Consider the following 21,233-nt stretch of genomic DNA (forward strand, 5'->3'; position numbering starts at 1 on the left):
GGCTGTGTCTTGCACGCCCCTGACTCAGGGATTGAGTCCACAACCCAGGCCTGTGCCCTGACAGGAATCTAACAGTGACCTCCTGGTCCGGAGGTGATGCTCAACTACTGAGCCACGCCGGCCGGGCTATAAAATTCTAACCTAGAAATTAAGCAAGAATGAGAAAAACCTAAAATATGGTTTTTAAATTAATAGTCCAAGTGTGTTACTAGAGAGGTAACCTAAGATTTTGAAAATCATCCTTTATCTCTTACTTTTCTCTCAGATCGTCTTGACCGGCATATTGGAGCAAGTCGTGAATTGTCGGGATGCTTTGGCTCAAGAATCCTCATGGAGTGTATTATCCAGGTAAGTGATAGCACTTCGTTGTCTTTTTAAAGATTTTTTAAAATATATATATTTTTATTTATTTCAAGAGAAAAGAAGAGGGAGCGAGGGATAAAAAAACACCCATGATGAGAGAGAATCATGGATGGCTACCTCTTCCAAGTCCCCACTGGGATCAAGCCCATAACCGGGTATATGCCCTTGACCAGAATCAACCTGGGACCTTTCAGTTCGCAGGCTGATTCTCTATCTACTGAGCCAAACAGGCTAGGGCAATTTATGTGTTTTTTTTAAACAACCCACTTTATAGTTCATTAATTTTCATTTTTTTTTTTAATCTTGACAGAGGAGAAATGGGCTTTGGGTGAAATAAAGCATTCCTTTCTCCTGCCGCTAACATGTGGTCTCTGTGTTTCCCCCAAGTGTCAGCGAACCTCCCATTCCCAGTCTCATTAGGCGCAGCAGAGTGGGTGCCGTGGTTAGTGGACCGGTCTGTCTGGCTTATGGTGGAGAGCTTAGCGTATTTTAATTTGGTCCCCCGAGACCGGAAGCGATCTCTCCAACGAGTTCGGACTCTCAGTACCGGCCCAGAGGCTGACGTGAGCTGTGTTTGCTGTCCAGTCAGCTCTGGCTTGGTTTTTTCAGGTTTTCCCCGACGAGTTCCACTTGCAGACCCTGAAAACCTTTCCTCCGGGCCTGCGCCGAGCTGCACCAGAAACGTGAACGTGAAGAAACATCATCATCGCGCTGATCGACAGGTGAGAGCTCCGGGCGAACTGAGCTCCAGTGACACGTGAGAGGCCGTCCTGACACGTGAGACGCGTCCTGCGTCACTCCCGCTCCCGAGTTACTACGCAGCGCCTGCCACGTACACGTCTAGTTCTGGAAGCGCCAGTACCGATCAGTGCTCCTCTCACTTAGCAGGAAAGAGGTTCGCGTTTAATTGTGCAGAAGCATGAGATAACATACACATATAGAAATATCTTTTTATTGATGTCAGAGAGGAAGGGTGAGGGAGAGAGAGAGGAAACATCAGTGATGAGAGAGAGTCATTGATCGACTGCCTCCTGCATGCCTCCACTGGGAATGGAGCCCTGGCCAGGAATCGAACCATGACCTCCTGGTCACAGGTAAATGCACAACCACTGAGCCACCCCAGGCTGGGCTAAAGATTGTCCTGTTAATCTTTCTGTTGAATACATCAGTCTCCTCTAACGCATTTCCTGTCCGTATCTGCTTAAGTCAGGCTTCACGGAGTTTGGCAGCATTGGCCTGTTGAGAACCCATTTCTGTGTGGCACCCACGTTTGGGAGAAGTGGGATTGCAGGGAAGTAGGGCTTCCCGGCAGACTGTTTAGGGTAAAAGGGAGTGAGGAAGTGTCGGCTGCATCCGTCCTTTTCAAGCCCTTTCTGCTCCCGGAGAAAGACCCCCGCAGGAGGTGGGCAGGCGTGAGGCGGCATGTCCTCGGACCCCACCCCGCCCGCCCTCACCAGGCCGTCTGCCCCAGGTTGGCGCTGTTCGCGCACCGCGAGGACGGGCCCGGCATCCCCGCAGACATTCAAGCTCTCGACATCTTCTTCCCAGCAGGTGGCCACCGTGATCCAGGTGGGTGTGGGTCCGCCGTGCAGGCCCGAGCCCCAGCCGGGAGGGAGGCCCCGTGTGACTGACTGACTGACTGACTGACGAATCCCGTGCCTCTCCCCTCCGCAGTCCAGACAGGACATGCCCTCGGAGGACGTCGTGTCGCTCCAAGTGTCGCTCATCAACCTGGCGATGAAGTGCTACCCGGACCGTGTGGACTACGTGGACAAGGTGCTGGAGACCCGGTGGAGATCTTCAACAAGCTCAACCTGGAGCAGTAAGTCGGTACCCTCCGGTGTGACGAACAAGTTCGTTCTTAACCCGAGGGAGACTCTGTGCCAGCAGCAGCTCCCCGAGAAGGAAGGGGCTCCGAAAAGGAGGGCTGTGCAGGATGTCAGGTGTGGGCGTTAAGGAGGTTTGCGATCCCGTTTTGAGCTTCGATGCCATCAAGAAGAGAAGACTTAAGAGCCGCTTTAGTGGAGCTCTGCCAGGCCTGCGGCACCCTCTAGTGGCCACTTTGGACATTTACGAGCCCTTTGTTTTTCTCAGTGGTCCCTTCCTGTCCCGCCCCTCTGTTGCTGAGTGGGTCCAGCTGGCCCTCGCTCTATCACTGTTCCACCTCATGTTTTCACCTCATGCCTCGCCCTCCCTCCGCCTCCAGGGGCCTCCCTCCCCCTCCAGGGGTCTCCCTCCCCCTCCCGGGGCCTCCTTCCGCCTCTGGGGCCTCCCTCCCTCCGGGGGCCTCCCTTCCCCTGCAGGGGTCTCCTTCCGCCTCCCGGGGCCTCCCTCCGCCTCCAGGGGCCTCCCTCCGCCTCCGGGGGCCTCGCTCCGCCTCCGGGGCCTCCCTCCGCCTCCAGGGGCCTCCCTCCGCCTCCAGGGGCCTCCCTCCGCCTCCAGGGGTCTCCTTCCGCCTCCGGGGCCTCCCTCCGCCTCCGGGGCCTCCCTCCGCCTCTGGGGGCCTCCCTCCGCCTCTGGGGGCCTCCCTTCCCCTGCAGGGCCTCCCTCCGCCTCCGGGGGCCTCCCTCCGCCTCTGGGGGCCTCCCTTCCCCTGCAGGGGTCTCCTTCCGCCTCCAGGGGCCTCCCTTCCCCTCCAGGGGCCTCCCTTCCCCTCCAGGGGTCTCCTTCCCCCTCCGGGCCTCCCTCCGCCTCCAGGGGCCTCCCTTCCCCTCCAGGGGCCTCCCTTCCCATCCGGGGGCCTCCTTCCCCCTCCAGGGGTCTCCTTCCGCCTCCGGGGCCTCCCTCCGCCTCCGGGGCCTCCCTCCGCCTCCGGGCCTCCCTCGCCTCCAGGGCCTCCCTCCGCCTTCCAGGGGCCCTCCCTCCGCCTCCAGGGCCTCCCTCCGCCTCCGGGGCCTCCCTTCCCCTCCAGGGGCCTCCCTTCCCCTCCAGGGGTCTCCTTCCGCCTCCGGGGCCTCCCTCCGCCTCCGGGGCCTCCCTCCGCCTCCGGGGGCCTCCCTTCCCCTCCGGGGGCCTCCCTTCCCTGCAGGGGTCTCCTTCCGCCTCCGGGGCCTCCTTTCGCCTCCAGGGGCCTCCCTCCGCCTCCAGGGGCCTCCCTCCGCCTCCAGGGGCTCGCTGCAGCAGGAGGGTGGCTTTTCTCGCACCTCTTCCTGGCCCCTCTTCCCTTGGGTCTGGGCCATTTTTTGTGTGACCTGACAAGCATTTCAGATCTTGAATGATAACACTGATGTCTCTGTATCTTCCCTTACTAAGTGAATTTTAAAGTAAAATTAGGTAAAATGAAGACTTAGAAATCCCGATCTCTACAATTCTCTAAGCGGCCGCTGCCCGTCTCCACCAAAGCTCCACAGGCTGCTGCCTGAAACCCAGCTGCTTGTCCCGAATCCCCGCTGTCTGACGCAGAAGCGGGAGTTGGTGGTCCTCCTGGTCGGTGGACTTGCTCATTTGGCCTGGTTTTTTCTCCCACTTACCTTTGTGGTGCTCACAGCACTTACCAGCCGCCCAGGGACCGAGCCACCGCTCCCACCCTCCCTCAGAAACAGCGAATTCCAGACAGTCATTTAGCCTCCAGCTCCGCAGCCCGGCATTACTGAGGCCATTGTTGGCACTAGGATGTTAGGAGGTGAAGACACGTGTCAGGACACGCATCCCGGGAGGAGGGCGGTGGCCGGGGCGGGCGCCTCTCCGTGCCGGTGAGAGGTGAGAGGTGCAGACGGCCGTGCACACCGCCGCCTGTGCGGGAGCTGGTTCTGCGCAGTGAGGCCGCCCCCTTCCCTGCCTCCCAGCATCGCCACCAGCAGCGCCGTCTCCAAGGAGCTCACCAGGCTCCTGAAGATCCCCGTGGACGCCTACAGCAACGTGCTGACCGTGCTGAAGCTGAGGCACTTCCACCCGCTCTTCGAGTACTTCGACTACGAGTCCCGGAAGAGCATGAGCTGCTACGTGCTCAGCAACGTGCTGGACTACAACACGGAGATCGTCTCTCAGGACCAGGTGAGCCGGCGCCAGCGGGAGTGAAGGTCAGTCACGGGGTGGAGGTGCACGAGGGAGGGAGCCCGCGCTGCCTGGCCTCTGCCGCAGGCCTGCCCATCCCTGCTTCTGGGACGAAGTGCATTGTGGGCACAGGGGGAACCGCCCACTGGAAGCCTGAACAGCAGCTTTTTCTGGCTATGGCTTCACCCGGTCTCTGTCTCATGTACAGGTGGACGCCATAATGAACCTCGTCTCCACGCTGATCCAGGACCAGCCCGATCAGCCCGCGGAGGACCCTGACCCCGAGGACTTTGCCGACGAGCAGAGCCTCGTGGGCAGGTTCATCCACCTCCTGCGGTCGGAGGACCCCGACCAGCAGTACCTGGTACGAGTCCGCTCTCCCTGCGCCCTGCGCCCCCGGGAGGCAGGCACGGGCGTGGCTCTCGGGTCACAGCGGGCTGCAGGAGGGTTGGAAGGAATGGCGGCTGATGAGAGATGGAGTGGAGTCCGTAGACTTTCCTCTCCTGATAAGCATTGTTTGTAGTGCCTGGAGCTCTGCTCCTTATCCTTTTAACTGGTGCTTTAAGCATAAGAGCAATCCTGTAGTCAGGTTTGCAGGTGGGAGTGGTGCTGCCACGTTGGAATGGGATGGAGTCTCCTTAGCGCCTCCACCGGCACTGTGCTTCCTGCACGCGCTCGGGGACTGTGCAGCCCTCTGCCCTGACGGTGGCCTGCAGCCTCTCCAAGCCCCGTCTGTGAGGTGGGGTTCCTGTGTGTCGGGTGACATGCTGCGAGGTCAGAGGTGTGTGGGCCCTCGGTGGGGCTAGCAGCTGTGAGAGACCCAGTGCTGCCTCTGATTGGACAGCGGTGAGTCCCGGAGCAGAGAAGACTGATGGCATTGCGGGTGTTTCACCAGATTTTAAACACGGCACGGAAGCACTTCGGAGCTGGTGGGAACCAGCGGATCCGCTTCACGCTGCCACCCCTGGTGTTCGCCGCCTACCAGCTGGCCTTCCGCTACAAGCAGAACTCCAAAGTGGTGGGTGTGCGTCTCATTGTGCTGTCTACTCCCCCCCCCCCCCCCCCGTGTGCACTTAGTGCGTTTCTATAGGAACAGCCACTGCTCGAGCAGACGGTGGCTCGTTCTCCCGTCCCCCAGTGATGCTGGCAGATCAGGCACCGGCCGAAGGCACGGAAGTGAGAGCTCAGCCGGGCTAAGTGTGTGCTCGGAGCAGCCCCGGTAGGAAGTTTCCTTTGAGACCCGAGTCCTACCAGCTGCCTCGGTCTTCAGTCTGACAGAGCGGCTGCACAGCCCAGGCTCCGGCGTAGCGGCCACACGGCAGGGCTGCAGGCATGTAGGTGGGGCAGCTCTGCCCGGGAGGCCGGCCGGTCCCCTCTCCACGAGCCCCCATCGAGGCGTCTCGGGGTTGGACCCATTGTGGGTTGTTTGCTTCCTTTTTAATTCTTTCAATTTTTATTGTTAAAATACATTTTTACTAAATTCAGAGAGAGAAAGAGGAACATCAATGATGAGAATCATTGGTCGGCTGCCTCCTGCATGCCCCCTACTGGGGATTGAGCCCACATCCCAGGCGTGAACCCTTGACGGGAATTGAACCTGAGACACTTCAGTCCACAAGCTGACGCTTTCTCTGCTGAGCCCACCAGGAAGGGCTGGACTCATCATTTATGAGCGGCTGTAAAGCAGAAAGCAGGACTGTGTGCAAGGTCCCCGTCAAGTTACATTTGCCAAGAAGAAAGAAAGTGTTATCAGGGATTATTGCTGGTGATAGATTTAGGGATGGTTTTAATTTTCACAAATCTTTTTTTGTTTATTTTTCTAATTTTGTCCAAATTTGGCATGTGTTGCTTTTCTGAAGAGAGAGAACAGGTGCCTAGTATGTGAGGAGTGCACTGGGAGCGGGAAGGGCGTGAGGAAACTGCCGAGGCCTGTGCTCGGTGTGTCTGGGAGGCTCGCGTCCAGGGAGTGTCCTGGCCCACCGGACCTGCGGTAAGCAGCCGGCTTCGTGTTGCAGGACGACAAGTGGGAGAAGAAGTGCCAGAAGATCTTCTCCTTCGCCCACCAGACCATCAGCGCGCTGATCAAGGCCGAGCTGGCGGAGCTGCCGCTGCGGCTGTTCCTGCAGGGCGCCCTGGCGGCCGGCGAGATCGGCTTCGAGAACCACGAGACGGTCGCGTATGAGTTCATGTCCCAGGTGAAGAGCTGCCCCCTCTGGGTCAGCCGCCTGGGTGGTGCCAGGCCGCCCCCTCCCTCCCTGGGCTTGGGACCTTAGTGCTGCGGCCACAGGGACCGTTCGGAGAGGGAGACCCTCAGTTACGGGTGCTGGTGAGCCTCGGTTCCCACGGTCCTGGCAGAACTTCTTGGGGAAAGTCCTTCGCCCCTTCGGACGGGGAGGCCTGGGCTAAGCAGGAGCTGAGCCCGCCTTCCTGCTGCAGCCGGTCAGCATCCCGCTGCCTCCTGCTTCTCCCGGGCCGCACGCGCCCATCCGAGGCCTGCAGGAAGCCTCCCGGAGGGCGGGGTGTGGTGGACCTGCATGGGCAGTGCCCGCGGGCATGGCTGGTACCTACAGGCCCCGCTCTGCCCGCCAGGCGTTCTCCCTGTACGAGGACGAGATCAGTGACTCCAAGGCCCAGCTGGCGGCCATCACGCTGATCATCGGCACGTTCGAGAGGATGAAGTGCTTCGGCGAGGAGAACCATGAGCCGCTGAGGACGCAGTGCGCGCTCGCCGCCTCCAAGCTCCTGAAGAAGCCGGACCAGGGCCGCGCCGTGAGCACCTGCGCCCACCTCTTCTGGCCGGGCCGGAACACCGACAAGAACGGGGAGGAGGTGAGGCCTGGGCCGCTGCCGGAGAGAGGGAGGGAGGGAGGGTGGCAGGCTGTGCCTGGCGGCGAGGCGCTGGAGGCCAGGAAGCCGCTCCGGGGAAGGAGCCGGAAGGAAAGGAATGCATAGAGTGACATCCTGCGGGACGCCTGCTTCCGCTTAGAGACTAACAAACCGCGGGGTGAGGCTGCTGCCTTCAGCAGACACACCCGTACCCAGGCCCGCCTGCTCAGTGCGGGCTGCTGGCTCTGCAGAGAGCGTCCAGCCCACGGGGGCGCCGTTTCCCACGGCACGTGGCCCCTCGTATCTCGTAGTTGCTGTGCTCCGTGTGTCAGGCCTGTTCCTGACCTCACACTTGGTGACGTGACCTGTGCTCGTGGTGTCCTGCTGTCATGTCGGGGTGTCCTGGGACCGGGATTGCTGTGTGCGCTGACTGCTCCGCCCACCGGCCATCCCTGTCTCCCTCTCTCCCTCTGCTTCCTCTTATCATTAGTGGCTGCTGAGGAGGCTGACGCAGCTCCTTTTTACTGCAATGCTCGCTTTATTGTGGTCTGGGACCTAGCCCACAACGTCTCCGAGTGTGCTGTGTGTAAATATAAACATAAACATGCAAAGCAAGGGACCTGTTTGCTTTAAAACGGAGCTGCGTGCTTTAGACAAGGAAGATTAGATTCTTTTTGCCCTTTGGAACATGAGCAAGATGCATAGAGCTGTGTGTATGTCCCTGTGGCCCGGATGTTCGTGAAACACTGACCTCGTTAACAAGCCCCCCACCCCCCCGTTCAGTTGCACGGCGGCAAGAGGGTCATGGAGTGCCTGAAGAAAGCCCTGAAGATCGCCAACCAGTGCATGGACCCCTCGCTGCAGGTGCAGCTCTTCATAGAGATCCTCAACAGATACATCTACTTCTACGAGAAGGAGAACGACGCGGTGAGTGCCCTCCGCCCTGCCCTCAGGCGGTGCGTGCGCGTGTACGTCCTGACACCGTGGGCGAGTCCACCTCCTGGTCTCTGAGTCTCCAGACCCCGCTCTGTCCATGTGGGCATCGCGTTTGCTGAGGGATGTTTTGTAAAAACAGCCACTGCCTGTCCAAGACACCAAACGACTTACCTAGGAGGCTGCCTTGTCATCACGTACAAGCTAGAATGATTCTCGAAGGAGAATGAGGATTTGTAGTTAAATCCTGTTTTGCTGCTGTTCTCTTACTGGTTCATGAGGCTCTGTATTTTTTAATTACCTCCCCCCCCTTTTTTATGACTAGCTCATAGTTGTAGCTTCAGTAGGAACCCTGCTCTCATCTCTTCTTTCTTTTCATGATCGCTCTGGTAATTGGTGCGAGGAACACGAGCTCCTCAGAATGTTTTCCTTAAGTGACCTTCGACCCTGTGCGCTGGTGCTGGGTCGTGAGCGTGTGCACGTTGCTTGCAGGTCACAATTCAGGTTTTGAACCAGCTTATCCAGAAGATCCGAGAGGACCTCCCCAACCTGGAGTCCAGCGAGGAGACGGAGCAGATCAACAAGCACTTCCACAACACGCTGGAGCACCTGCGCCTGCGGCGAGAGGCGCCGGAGTCCGAGGGGCCCATCTACGAGGGCCTCGTCCTGTGAGGGCGCCGCCGCACGGCCAGGGTGCGGGCTGCGGGCTGCGGCCGCCTCCCTCGATTGTGCCTTCAGAAAGGCTGCGGTAGGCCTCGTCTCTTCCCTGTGACGTGTGACCGGCGCCTCCGGACACTCACCTCCGAGACCTTAATAAAGTTATTCACTTCATAAGTGTGCAGGTCGGCTCATCACCCAGCTGGCATGATTTGCTATTTAAAATTACCGTGATTGTAAAAAAACAAAACAGAGTTATCCAGAAACCACTCTCGGCTACTGATGAAGCTCTCCTTCCCCCTCCCTGTCCTGCCCATGTTGGCTGTGTCATTGCCTCATCGCTGGGAGCACTGACCCGGCCGGAAGTCTGTCTCTTTGTTCGCTAGTCCAGTGTGAGGTAGACGAAAGGAATACTGTATGTGAAGTTCAGCCGGGCTCCTCCCTACGTGCAGGATGAGGCCCTGTATAGTATTTTCCCTAAAACTAGAATATATTAATGCATGTGTGAGGATCTAAAGCACCATGGTCAAACCAGAAGCTATATTTTGCATATTGGGGCTCAGCCATCCAGTAAGAACCTATCTGGTTCTCTTGACATATTTATCAAAATAATTTTGTTCTAAATAGTATAAAATAGAAAATTTGTGATCTATGTAATTTATGTATAACCTTCCATGTAAATTTAGGGGGAAATACTTCAGACCATTATCAGAAATTTTTTTTTTTTTTTCACCAGTGAGAATAAAGTTGCTATTAACAGTCCGGACTCTTCTTTCATACTGACTCATACGGGAACCAGCAGGTGCTGTGGGTGCAAAGCCTGCTGAGCCACGTCACCGGCAGGCTCCGCCGCCTCACACCTGGCATCCTGGCGGCCCTGCTGTCACTGGCCTCTCCTCTCTGCCGGCACAGCCCTCAGGGCGCTACTGGAGTTAGGCTGCTTCTGATGCTCGCTGTGCTGGGTTAAACTGGGTGCTACTTACCTTTTTGTGTTTTTATTTTCTTTACCCTTCTTCTTGGTGACTGTTTTCTCATCTGTATTCCTGGCCTCGGGACGGGTTTTTTGTTTTGTTTTGTTTTAATATATTTTATTCATTTTCCACAGAGAGGAAGGAAGAGGTATAGAGAGAAACGTCGATGAGAGAGAAACATTGACCAGTTGCCTCCTGCACACCTCCCACCGGGGATGTGCCCGCAACCAATGTACATGCCCTTGACCGGAATTGAACCTGGGACCTTTCAGTCCGCAGACCGATGCTCTATCCACTGAGCCAAACCTGTTTTTGAATCTTGAATGAGGATGCAGGCAGAGCGTGCAGGGCGGGTCCTGTGCACAGTGTTCAACCGCTAGTGTCATTGGAGATTGTACTTGGCTTTGATGGTAAATGTGGGCAAAACACACGTTTTGTACATTTAATTGGACGTTATTTCCAAATGTGTGCGTCTGAGTGGGTGAAGGAGCGGGTGGAGGGGGCTGGAGGTGAAAGGGTGGCCGGGTGAAGCCCAGTCACCGCACGAAGGAGGCCAACTACAGTGTTTATTGTCACCCGATGCCTTTTCTGCTTCGCCCGATGTCTGCGAACGGCCATTAGCGTTCTGGAAATCATCCCAAAGGATGACCCATTTCAACGTGGTCCAAGTTCTGCCCAGAGCTGGGCGGAGGACGGCGGTCCGCCTGGCCAGTAGGTGGCGCCCAGGCGCTGCCCGGGGCTGGAGGCGCCTGGAGAGGGCGGGCCCCTGCGGGCTGGGGGCGGGCGGGCACGCAAGCTCCCCTCTGATTGGCCCGGGCGCCGCGGCTGCCGTCCAATCAGGGGCGCCGCGCGCTCACGCAGCCGGGCGGCGGCGCCCGCGCACATTTGAAATGGCCGACGAGCTGCCGGCGGGGCTGGGGCTGCGCCCCGAGGCGCCGGGGCCGGGGCCGGGGAGCGCGGGCGGCGCGGCCCGGGAGGCGCCCCCGGAGGAAGGTGAGTGCGGACGGCGGGCGGGGCGAGGGCCCGGAGCGCCCGGCCCGGCGGGTCTGCGAGGCCCGGCCCCGGGCGCCTGCGTGTCGGCCCCGGGCGTGTCCGGCCCCCGGGCGTGTCGGGCCCCGGGCGTGTCGGCCCCCGGGCGTGTCGGCCCCGGGCGTGTCGGGCCCCCGGGCGTGTCGGGCCCCGGGCGTGTGTCGGGCCCCGGGCGTGTGTCGGGCCCCGGGCGTGTGTCGGGCCCCGGGCGTGTCGGCCCCCGGGCGTGCCGGCCCCCGGGCGTGTCGGGCCCCCGGGCGTGTCGGCCCCCGGGCGTGTCGGCCCCCGGGCGTGCCGGCCCCCGGGCGTGTCGGGCCCCCGGGCGTGTCGGGCCCCCGGGCGTGTCGGCCCCCGGGCGTGTGTCGGGCCCCGGGCGTGTGTCGGGCCCCGGGCGTGTCGGGCCCCCGGGCGTGTCGGGCCCCGGGCGTGTCGGGCCCCGGGCGTGTCGGGCCCCCGGGCGTGTCGGGCCCCGGGCGTGTGTCGGGCCCCGGGCGTGTCGGCCCCCGGGCGTGTCGGCCCCCGGGCGTGTCGGGCCCCCGGGCGTGTGTCGGGCCCGGGCGTGTCGGCCCCGGGCCGCTGCCCTCCGAGCGCGGAGCGACACCCCCCCCCCGCCCCCGGGCCTGCGGGCGGGCGGCACCGGCACCCAGGCCCGCTCGGCCCCCCTCCCCCTCGGCTACAGCCCAGCACCCAGCACCCAGGTCTCTGCTCGCCGCCCCTCCCCCTCGGTCACGGCTCACAGCACCCAGGGCAGGTGGCACCCGGCACCCAGGCCCCACTGGGCCCCCCTCCCTCGCGGTCCCCTCCCCCTTGGCTACAGCTCAGCACCCAGCACCCAAGTCTATGCTCACCGCCCCCCCCTTGGTCACGGCTCAGCACCCAGGCCCGGCTCGGCCGCCTCCCCCTCAGGGAGGCCCCACTGTGTCCGCCCCCCGCTGGAAGCTGTGGGACTGGGATGGGGAGACCCCAGAGGGAGCAAAGGAAGCGGACCTCACACCGCCACTGCTCCCCCTCTCCCCCCCAGCCACCTGGGCAAGTCCCGGGTTTCGGCTTCCCCATCTGGATGGCTGCGGGGACAGCTGCGGGGACAGCTGCGGGCCCTCCGAGGGTGGAGGCGCAGGGAGGGTGGGAAAGGGAGCTTTCAGAGGGGCCTGAGGAGCCCTGCAGGTGTGTGTGCACGCACTGTCGGCACTGACACCTCCACGTCCACCTCCCTCCTCCCTCCTCCCTCCTCCAGCGCCCACCATCCACCCGGGAGCTCCTGTGGGTGAGGAAGGGGTTCTGTGACGGATCATAGACTCCTCGCTGGGCAGGTCACGCTGTGCAGCCGCGCCCAGGCATAGGACCGCTTTAGTGAACGGTCTCTGCCTTAAGCCAGCCTCTCTGAAATTTAAAACAAAACATAAAAAATCGCATACACATATATACGGAGTGGCCAGATTATGATGGTCTGTGAACGCTCTGTGTGTGTATATATCTTAGAGGCCCAGTGCATGAATCCGTGCGTGGGTGGGGCCCGGCCAGCCTGGCCAGGGGGAGGGGACATGGCGGTTGGCCGGCCTGACTGCTGGTTGAACTCCAGGTCGAGAGGACAATTTGCATATTAGCCTTTTATTCTATAGGACAGACACGGAGTGGCCAGATTATTATAGTTCAGAGATCGTCACCATCTGGCTCACAGCACCCAGGCCCTCCTTGGCCCTCCCCCCCCTCAGCCACGGCTCAGCCGACAGATATAAATCTATCTGTGATTCCTCGGGTGACCTCCACTTAATTCAGTGGCAGGCGCCTCCTGGGGAAGCTCAGAAACAGGCCTGGCCCGGGAGGAGAACTTGGGGTTTGGGGTGTGCTTCCCTTCAGGGCGGCGACGGGAGGGGAGCGTGTGGCTGTGGGCGCTGAGCGGGGCGCGAGGGGGAAGCGGCCTGAACCCCGAGGCCCGGCCGCTCCGCTGACGCGGGCGGTTCCTTCAGGTTCGCCCCCAGACGGAGATGCGAGCAGCGACTGCGGCCGGGAGGACAGCCCGGGGTCCCGGTTACCCCGCTTCGTGCTGCAGGGGAAGACCCACTTCCCGGAGCTGTTCCAGACCGGCCACCTCCCGCTCTACGAGCGCTTCCGGGCCTACCAGGACTACATCCTCGGTGAGCCCGCCGCCCGAGCCTGCCTCGGCGTCCGGGCGCCGTCTGGCTCGGCCCCCGTGGCGGTGGCCGGTGGGCCCCGGACCCCTGGCTGTGGTGCGGGCCTGTTTGTGTGCGTGGCCGCCCCCCCGCCGGGCACAGCCTCAGGGCCCCCCGTGCTTCCTCTCTGCAGCCGACTGCAAGGCCTCGGAGGTGCGCGAGTTCACGGCCGAGTTCCTGGAGAAGGTGCTGGAGCCGTCGGGGTGGCGGGCCGTCTGGCACACCAGCGTGTTCGAGGTGCTGGTGGAGGTAAACTCACGCCCTCGCTGAGCTCCCTGTGCCTCTCGCTGAAAGCACTTCCCTTCGCGCCGTCACGGCCAACGCCCGGCTCCTAGTTAAGGTTGATGAGCCGATTGAAACCAGCCTGTCTTTCGCATCTACTCGCCCCTGCAGGCCCCTTCCTATGTGCTTCGCCCCTGATCGCCTTGGGGGGCTCCCCCCATCCTGTCCCCTCTGCTCACTGCCCTTTACTTCCTCTGGATCCAGCAGGAAACTCGGCCTTTCTGCACCAGCAGCTGCCGAGCTGGCCTCTGCCACAGGCCCTGAGGGCTGCTGCCGCCCCCCCTTCCCATTGCAGCTCCCAAGCGGCTTCCTCCCCTGCTAGTCAGACTCTGCCCCATACTGTCACCGTCTTGTCGGTCAGTTCCCTCCATCGCTGTGTCAGCCCCGTGTGGGCCGGCGCCAGGCCCGTCTGTTCGTCCTCTGAGTGAGGGCCGCAGGCTCTCCGCTCCGGCTCCTGTTCCACACACCAGCCCCGCGCGGTGCTGGGCGGGCCTCCTCCCCGGGGTCCGTGTGGTCAGCCCTCGTCTTCACTCGGAGGTCACGGACGTGGACTGCGCAGCCCTGGAGGCCGCGGTGCGGCTGGCGGAGCCCTGCCTGTGCGAGGCGCGCGCGGGCACCTTCACGGCGGAGTGCGTGCGGGAGCTCCTGGAGCTGAAGGGCTGGCGGCTGCCCCTGCGGGAGCTGTGGGTGGTGTTCGACGGCTCCGGGGCCCTGGACCAGACGGCGCTGGCCGTGGAGCACGTCAGGTGGGCGGCGCGGCGGGAGCTCCCCCACAGGCGGGCGTGAGGCCAGGCCCGGCGTCCTCTCCCGGGGGCGGGCTGCGGGCTGCGAGTTTCCCCTCGCTCTCCCCCGCCCGGAGCCAGGGTTGAACTGGAGTGGCACGGTCTCCGCTTCAGGTTTTTCTACCAGCACATCTGGAGGAGCTGGGACGAGGAGGAGGAGGACGATTACGACTACTTTGTCCGCTGCGTGGAGCCGCGGCTCAGGCTGTGAGTGTCCGCGCCGACCTTGAACTTGACCCGGGGTCCAGCTAGACCTGTGGTCCAACTTGACCTGTGGTCCAACTTGAGCCGTGGTTTAACTTGATCCCTGGGTTAACTTGACCAGTGGGTTAATTTGACCCGGGGTTTAACTTGTGGGTTAACTTGACCCGTGGGTTAACTTGACCCGTGGGTTAACTTGACCCGTGGGTTAACTTGACCTGTGGGTTAACTCCACCTGTGGGTTAACTCCACCTGTGGGTTAACTCCACCTGTGTGTGTGTGTGCTCCGGAGCCCGGACAGAGATAGGCCGCAGATGTACAGAAATCCACACATTTATTAAGGTTTTGAATCTGATAGGCGAGAAGATAATTTACTCAGCACTCCACTTCCGAGGGACGGCTCAGCCTTGCCCACCCCGCCCCCTCAGGAAGTGTGTCCGTGGGCTGAGCGCGTGGCCAGCTCCGTGGCCGGAAGTGTCCTCGGGGAGGGCTCAGCCGCTGTCGAACTTGCAGGCACTACGACATCCTGGAGGACCGTGTGCCCTCAGGCCTGGTCGCCGACTACCGCGGCCTGCTGGCGCGCTGCGAGGGCGTCTACCGCAGCTTCCTGGACCTGCGCAGCAGCCTGTCGGCCTACGGCGCGGACTCGGAGCAGGAGAACGTCTCCATGGTGCAGGGCCTGGAGCTGTACTCGGAGCTGGAGCAGCTCAAGCAGAAGCTGAAGCTGATCGAGAACCCCCTGCTGAGGTGTGGGCCCCTCGCCACCCCTGCCTGGCTTCTTGGCTTTTAAAAAAGAGGTTTCTATTGGTGTCAGAGGGGAAGGGAGAGGGAGAGGGAGAGACAGACATCACTGATGAGAGGGAATCATGGGTCGGCTGCCTCCTGCACGTCCCACAATGGGGATCGAACCCGCAACCTGGGCATGCGTCCCACCCGGGAATCGGACGTGCCCTCCTGGTTCATAGGTCGGCGCTCAGCCCCTCTGCAGGCCGTGCTGCTCACAGCCCCCTGCTTCCTCCCAGGTACGTGTTCGGCTACCAGAAGAATTCCAACGTCCAAGCAAAGGGCGCCCGGCCGCGTGGCCAGAGGGTCACCCACGTGGTGTCCTCCGCCATGGTGACGGGGCTGCTGCAGGCTCTGCTCAGGGACCGGCTGTGCCCGGAGCCAGGCGCGGAGGACACCGAGGTCCAGGTGAGGACACGGGGTCCAGGTGAGGACACGGGGTCCAGGTGAGGACACGGGGGTCCAGGTGAGGACACGGGGTTCCAGGTGAGGACACGGGGTCCAGGTGAGGACACGGGGGTCCAGGTGAGGACACGGAGGTCCAGGTGAGGACACGGGGGTCCAGGTGAGGACACGGAGGTCCAGGTGAGGACACGGGGTCCAGGTGAGGACACGGGGGTCCAGGTGAGGACACGGGGGTCCAGGTGAGGACACGGGGGTCCAGGTGAGGACACGGGGTCCAGGGCTGCCCCGCTGGCGTCTGTGCCGGGGCCGGACGGCTCGGGGTGCTCTGTCTGTGGGACCCCTTCAGAGGACATGTGGGACCCAGAGGCCCCCGGGCCACTGTGTCCTTGCTGCCCTCCAGTTCCACAGGGACCCGCTGGGGGCCATCGGCGCCTGCTACGAGGGCGACAGGGTGATCGTCTGTCCCGGCCGCTACGTGGTGCAGGGCGCCATCTCCATCGCGGACTCCATCGAGCTGGAAGGTGAGGGGGCGGCGGCCTCGGGAACGGGGACCTGCCTCGTGGACGGGGCGCCCGGAGGGAATGCGGTGCCAGCCCCTCGGTTTCACACAGGAAGGACCGGCCCGGTGTCTGAGCCACAGGGGGTGTTTCCTGTGGCCTCGAGTGTTGGAGGACACGCGGGGAGGAAAAGGCCACGGGCCCTGGCCAGGGTGGGTCAGTGGTTAGAGCCCAGCCCATGACCCACAGGATCACGGGCTCCGTTTCCAGTCAGGGGCACACACCCGGTTGTAGGGTCGATCCAAGGCACTTGTGTGAAAACCAGTCACTGATTCACATCCACGTCTCCCTCCTGCTCGCTCCTCTCCTCTTCCCTGCCTCCCACGCTCTAAAAAGATCCCCGGGACAGTACCCCTGGGTGAGCATTAACAATAAGGAAAGACTGCTTTCCAGGTTGTGAGAGGCGCATGGGCAGGAAATCTGGTCTCTAGAATAAAAAATGTCCCAGCAATATACTTTATTCCCCCCCCCCAGCAATATACTTTAAAAGCACATTTTAAAAAGTATTATTTTACGTGTTGCTTATTCTTAGCCCGTAAAAGTTGTGGGTATATGGGTGCATTATTTAAGAAAGTTTAGCTTATTTAAAAAAAAAAAACTGGCCTCAGGAAATCGAACCCGAGGCCCTTCAGTGCCTGGCCGACACTCCAGCCACTGCGTGTTGGGTTTTGAGTCGGTCTGTGTAAGAGAATGACGGCCGATAATCTGGAACCTCATTGTGTTAGGATAGGGGTGTCGAACTCAATCAGAGAAGGGGCCAAAATCTAAAATCCAGCCTAAATCGCGGGCCGAATGGTTTACTGAACAGTCATAAACTGTCATTGTGATGGAAACGCAGCGGAGTGCAGTGATGACAGCGCGGTGCGGGCCACATTGCAAGGCCTGGCGGGACGGATTTGGCCCGTGGGCCTTGTGTTTGACACGTGTGTTAGAAGAACAGGATCCTGAGCTGGCAAAACCGCTGTGTCACGTGCGTCAGAGCCCGCGGGCCCGTTTTACAGCAGATTTTGTGCTGAGCTGCCGGGGCTCTCGGCAGTTCTGATGGGGCGTTGAGGTTATTGGGTTGTGTCTGCTCTGGCCACGTGGAGCCGGTGTGTGGGGGTCCGTTTACTTCAGCGTCGCTGGGCCCGGCCGCGTCTGTCGGAGTTTGTGCTCGGCCGCCTCCGCCAGCAGCGCGCTCTCCCCAGGGTACGGGCTGCCCGACGACATCGTCATAGAGAAGCGGGGCCAGGGCGACACCTTCGTGGACTGCTCGGGCGCCGACGTGAGGATCTCCTGCGTGAAGTTCATCCAGCACGGCGCCGTGGAGGGCATCCTGGGTGAGGCTGCGCGGCCGCTGGCCGGCCTCGGGCACCCCGGCCCCAGGAGGTCAACCCGGGAGCCCCCACAGGCAGCCCGGGAGCCCCGAGAGCCCCCCGCAGGCAGCCCGGGAATCCCGGGCCCCGGGAGGCCAGCCCGGGAGCCCCGGGGCCCAGGAGGCTGGTCAGTTACTCACGTACTCAGGGTGCGGCCTGCGGAGCCCATTCCAGCTTGAGCGTGTCCGTGTCCCTGCAGTCGTCCACCGCGGCAGGACCACCGTGGAGAACTGCGTGCTGCAGTGCGAGACCACGGGCGTGACGGTGCGCACCTCCGCGGAGCTGGTCATGCGGGCCTCCGACCTGTGCGGCGCCAAGGTGCGTGCTCCCGTCCGGGGCGGGGTCAGGGGCGGCGCCAAGGTGTGTCCTCCCGGGGGGCGGGGGCGGGGCTGCAGCGCGGGCCGGAGGAAGAGGCAGCCCCAGCGCTGGGTGGGGGGAGGCGGCCATGCTGGGCCGCGCTCCTTTAGTGCCGTCCCCAGCGAGGTGAGTGGTTCCTGTGGCTGTTCTTCACCACCTTGAAGGGATTCTATTTCTGTTTTCTGAGAATTTCTGTAATGAATGTGTGTTTCCACTTGAAGATGTGTCTTCTGCATTCTTTGATATGGTCCCATGCTGCTGATTGATCGATCAATTAATAGAATCAGAAAACAGATTTGTCCAGAGTGAGAGCGGAACAACAGTGAAGGGCAGACACCTTAGCCAGTGTTGTGTGTGCGTGTGTGTGCGTGCGTGTGTGCGTGTGTGCGTGTGTGCGTGTGTGTGTGTGTGTGTGTGTGCGCGCGTGGTCTCTCAGAGTGATGAATGATGGACCACTTACTGGCGATGGAGCAGAGGCAGCGTCGCTAGAAACACACATTTTCTAGGAAAGCTTTCTCCTTGCACTCTGGCTCGCTGTCAGAGGTAAGAAAGGGCGGGGGGCCTCCGGCGCCCGCCTTCACAAAGGGCGCGGTGCCTTGCGGTCTAGGGGGCCGGCGTGGAGATCTACCCGGGCAGCACGTGCTCCCTGAGCGACAGCGGGATCCACCACTGCCGGGAGGGCATCCTCATCAAGGTGAGCCCGCCCCCGGCGTCCCTGGCCCTGGGGTCCGATGGGAAGGTGGGAACAGAGCGGTTTTGGGCTGCAGACACCGGTGCAGGGCTCTCGGAGGCCTGCGTGCGGCCTGAGGGCCGGGCTGCGGCCCTCGCTGGCTCCCGCTGTGCGCCCCCTTCCTGCTTCGGGATTGGGGTCGCCGGGAGCTGCGGTGGGTAGGCCGGGACCACGTTCACAGGCCCGTTTCGTTGTCACAGGACTTCCTGGATGAGCACTACGACCTCCCCAAGATCTCCCTGGTGAACAACATCATCCACAACAACGAGGGCTACGGCGTCGTCCTGGTGAAGCCGAGGATCTTCTCCGACCTGCAGGAGGACGCCCAGGGCGGAGCCGAAGGTGGGCCGCCCGTGCCTCCCGGAGCTCCTGCGCTGGCTGTCTGTCTGGGCAGCAGAGGGGCTGACTCAGTGCATGTGATGGAGGCCAGCCCTGAGCCGATCCTGCGTTTCTCAGCTGGAGTTTGGCCTGGTGGGGAGCCTCCTCCTCAGGGGCTGTGTCCTCAGGGCTCTGCAGGTCAGAGTGCAGGGGCGTGGCCCGGGGTTCTGGAGGTCAGAGTGCAGGGTCGTGGCCCGGGGTTCTGGAGGTCAGAGCAGGGGCGTGGCCTGGGGTTCTGGAGGTCAGAGTGCAGGGGCGTGGCCCAGGGTTCTGGAGGTCAGAGTGCAGGGTCGTGGCCCGGTGTTCTGGAGGTCAGAGTGCAGGGGCGTGGCCCAGGGTTCTGGAGGTCAGAGTGCAGGGGCGTGGCCTGGGGTTCTGGAGGTCAGAGTGCAGGGGCGTGGCCCGGGGTTCTGGAGGTCAGAGCAGGGGCGTGGCCCAGGGTTCTGCAGGTCAGAGTGCAGGGGCGTGGCCCGGGGCTCTGCAGGTCAGAGTGCAGGGGCGTGGCCCGGGGTTCTGGAGGTCAGAGTGCAGGGGCGTGGCCCGGGGTTCTGGAGGTCAGAGTGCAGGGGCGTGGCCCAGGGTTCTGGAGGTCAGAGTGCAGGGGCGTGGCCCGGGGTTCTGGAGGTCAGTGCAGGGGCGTGGCCCGGGGTTCTGGAGGTCGGTGCAGGGGCGTGGCTGAGGGTCTCACAAGGCCGCTGTGAGGTGTCAGCCGAGGGCTGTGACCCGGGGAGAGGATCTCTGAGCTGGTTCCTGTTGGCAGAACCGCGTCCTGAGGGTCAGGCCTGAAGCCTCCATCTGTGTTGGCTGCCGGCCGGGTCACGCTCCCCCAGTCGCAGGCGGGCCGCACAGCAGCAGGGACCTCCCTCGGCGAATCCCTCTTCCTGCTTCCTTCTCCCGGGGGCCGTGGGGCCAGGCCCACACCCGCCACCTCCTAAGGCCCGCTCGTTAGTTACCTCTGGCCTGACCCGTGGGCCCTTCAACAGTGACTCACAGCCGGCCAGCGTCCGGCAGCCAGCGAGCTCCTGGCGGTGCTGAGAGGGCGACGGGGCGGGAGGGGCCGTGGGTGAGAGTTCCCGGAGGAGGGGCCCCGTGGCCCCGTGGGGCTCCGGGCCCGTGTCTTGGGCGGGCGGGATCCGGCCGTGGAGCCGGTCCCAGTCGGGCTCCTTTGTCCCCAGAAAACAAGGCGCCGAGAGGTCCGCCGCAGGGGGAGGCCGCCGAGGCCGAGGGCGCGGACCCCGAGGAGCTGCTGGGGGGCCCGGCCCGGAAGGGGGGGCTGCGCCCCAGGCCCGGGCCCCCCGGGCACCCGGAAGGCAACTGCGAGATCGTCAGCGAGCTGGTGGCGGCCTCCGCGCAGAAGGGGCGGCTGAGGAGGAAGCGGCTGAGCGAGCTGGGCATCACGCAGGCGGACGACACGCTCATGGCCCAGGGCATGTTCGTGGCCATCGCCGAGAACCAGTTCAAGTGGAACGGCAAGGGCAGCTTCGGCACGTTTCTCTTCTGACGCGGCCGTGCACACGCCCGCCCCCTGCTCTGCCGCTGCCTCTGCTCCTGCTCGCTGGGCCCCGGCCAGTACCCGGTGGGTAGGGGCCTGCCTGCAGGTGCACGGACCTCCCTCTCTGCACAGGCGGTGGCTCCTGTGACACGGTTCTCTGACACCGAGCCTGTTGCAGCCCGGGCGTGAGCACACTCCCCGGCTCCTCGGAGCACAGGCAGGCACAAGGGCCCGTCGCCCTGGACCGCGCTGCCCCCTGCTGTGCCCTCTGGCCTGGGGCAGCGTGTCCGGCCCCAGCTGAGTTTGCACACCCCTCAGAGGACTAGCTCTTCCACGGGGGCCGCCCCGTCAGACTGCAGGGTTCGGGCTGCGTGCGTACGTGGCCTGTGGCTCCTGAGAGCAGACGTGGAGCGTGTACCAGAGCAGAGTGCGTGGAGCTGGCGGGCGTGGATCGTGTAGCAGTGTTCTGAGCCGGTTCTCACCCAGCTGTGCAGTCTGCCCTGTAAAGCCAGCTTTGGACATATTTATATTAAAAAGGTTAAATGTTACATTAATATACTAACGATTAAAGTGATGCTGATGACGGAATCGGATCTTGTGTTTTCCCAAGTTGGGGGGCCCTGTGGGTGGTGGGTGCCCTGTGGGGGCTGCGCAGGGAGGGCTTGGAGCTGTAGGACCAGCCTCCCTCTCTCCAGCGGCGGCTCTAACTGGAGCTCCTGGGACAGGCTGTGGTTGCAGAGCCGTCAGGGCGGTGAGAGAGGACGGGGAGGGCCCTGGGCGTCGGGATGGTGAGGAGGAGGGGGGTCTGGGCCGCTGGTCCCAGGGCCAGGGGGCGTGCGGGTGCCGAGGGCCAGCCCGAGCCCGGGTCAGGCCGCGGAGCGACCACGCCTGGGGTGCAGGCAGCAGATCCACGGGCCTCGTTCTCGGGGGCCTTGGAGCGGAAGGGGCACACACGTGTGATGGGAGTG

General features: G+C 62.6%; 2 protein-coding genes across 2 annotated transcripts; both read left to right on the forward strand.

The window, feature by feature from the left end:
- Nucleotides 1–265: 265 nt before the first annotated feature.
- Nucleotides 266–9,531, forward strand: LOC118716043 (vacuolar protein sorting-associated protein 35-like; the record flags this gene model as incomplete). The annotated part of the gene is given in 13 exon segments (XM_045579816.1): nucleotides 266–348; nucleotides 973–1,046; nucleotides 1,685–1,904; nucleotides 1,906–1,932; nucleotides 2,038–2,149; nucleotides 2,152–2,185; nucleotides 4,149–4,356; nucleotides 4,565–4,720; nucleotides 5,252–5,374; nucleotides 6,372–6,551; nucleotides 6,946–7,185; nucleotides 7,966–8,109; nucleotides 8,608–9,531. Coding segments are annotated over 13 exon segments (1,781 nt in total), but the record flags the coding sequence as incomplete, so codon positions are not given.
- A 1,077-nt stretch (nucleotides 9,532–10,608) lies between these two features.
- Nucleotides 10,609–20,871, forward strand: SHCBP1 (SHC binding and spindle associated 1). The gene is made up of 13 exons (XM_036432728.2): nucleotides 10,609–10,736; nucleotides 12,740–12,907; nucleotides 13,077–13,192; nucleotides 13,763–13,971; nucleotides 14,122–14,214; nucleotides 14,722–14,955; nucleotides 15,231–15,399; nucleotides 15,797–15,917; nucleotides 17,141–17,272; nucleotides 17,508–17,626; nucleotides 18,273–18,359; nucleotides 18,596–18,737; nucleotides 19,949–20,871. Exons 1-13 carry the CDS (start codon nucleotides 10,634–10,636, stop codon nucleotides 20,272–20,274), a joined length of 2,019 nt encoding a protein of 672 aa, XP_036288621.1. The 5' UTR covers nucleotides 10,609–10,633; the 3' UTR covers nucleotides 20,275–20,871.
- The last annotated feature ends 362 nt before the right edge of the window (nucleotides 20,872–21,233 follow it).

The sequence above is a fragment of the Pipistrellus kuhlii genome, unplaced genomic scaffold (assembly GCF_014108245.1).
Source record: "Pipistrellus kuhlii isolate mPipKuh1 unplaced genomic scaffold, mPipKuh1.p scaffold_m20_p_117, whole genome shotgun sequence".
NCBI classification, from domain to species: Eukaryota; Metazoa; Chordata; class Mammalia; order Chiroptera; family Vespertilionidae; genus Pipistrellus; species Pipistrellus kuhlii.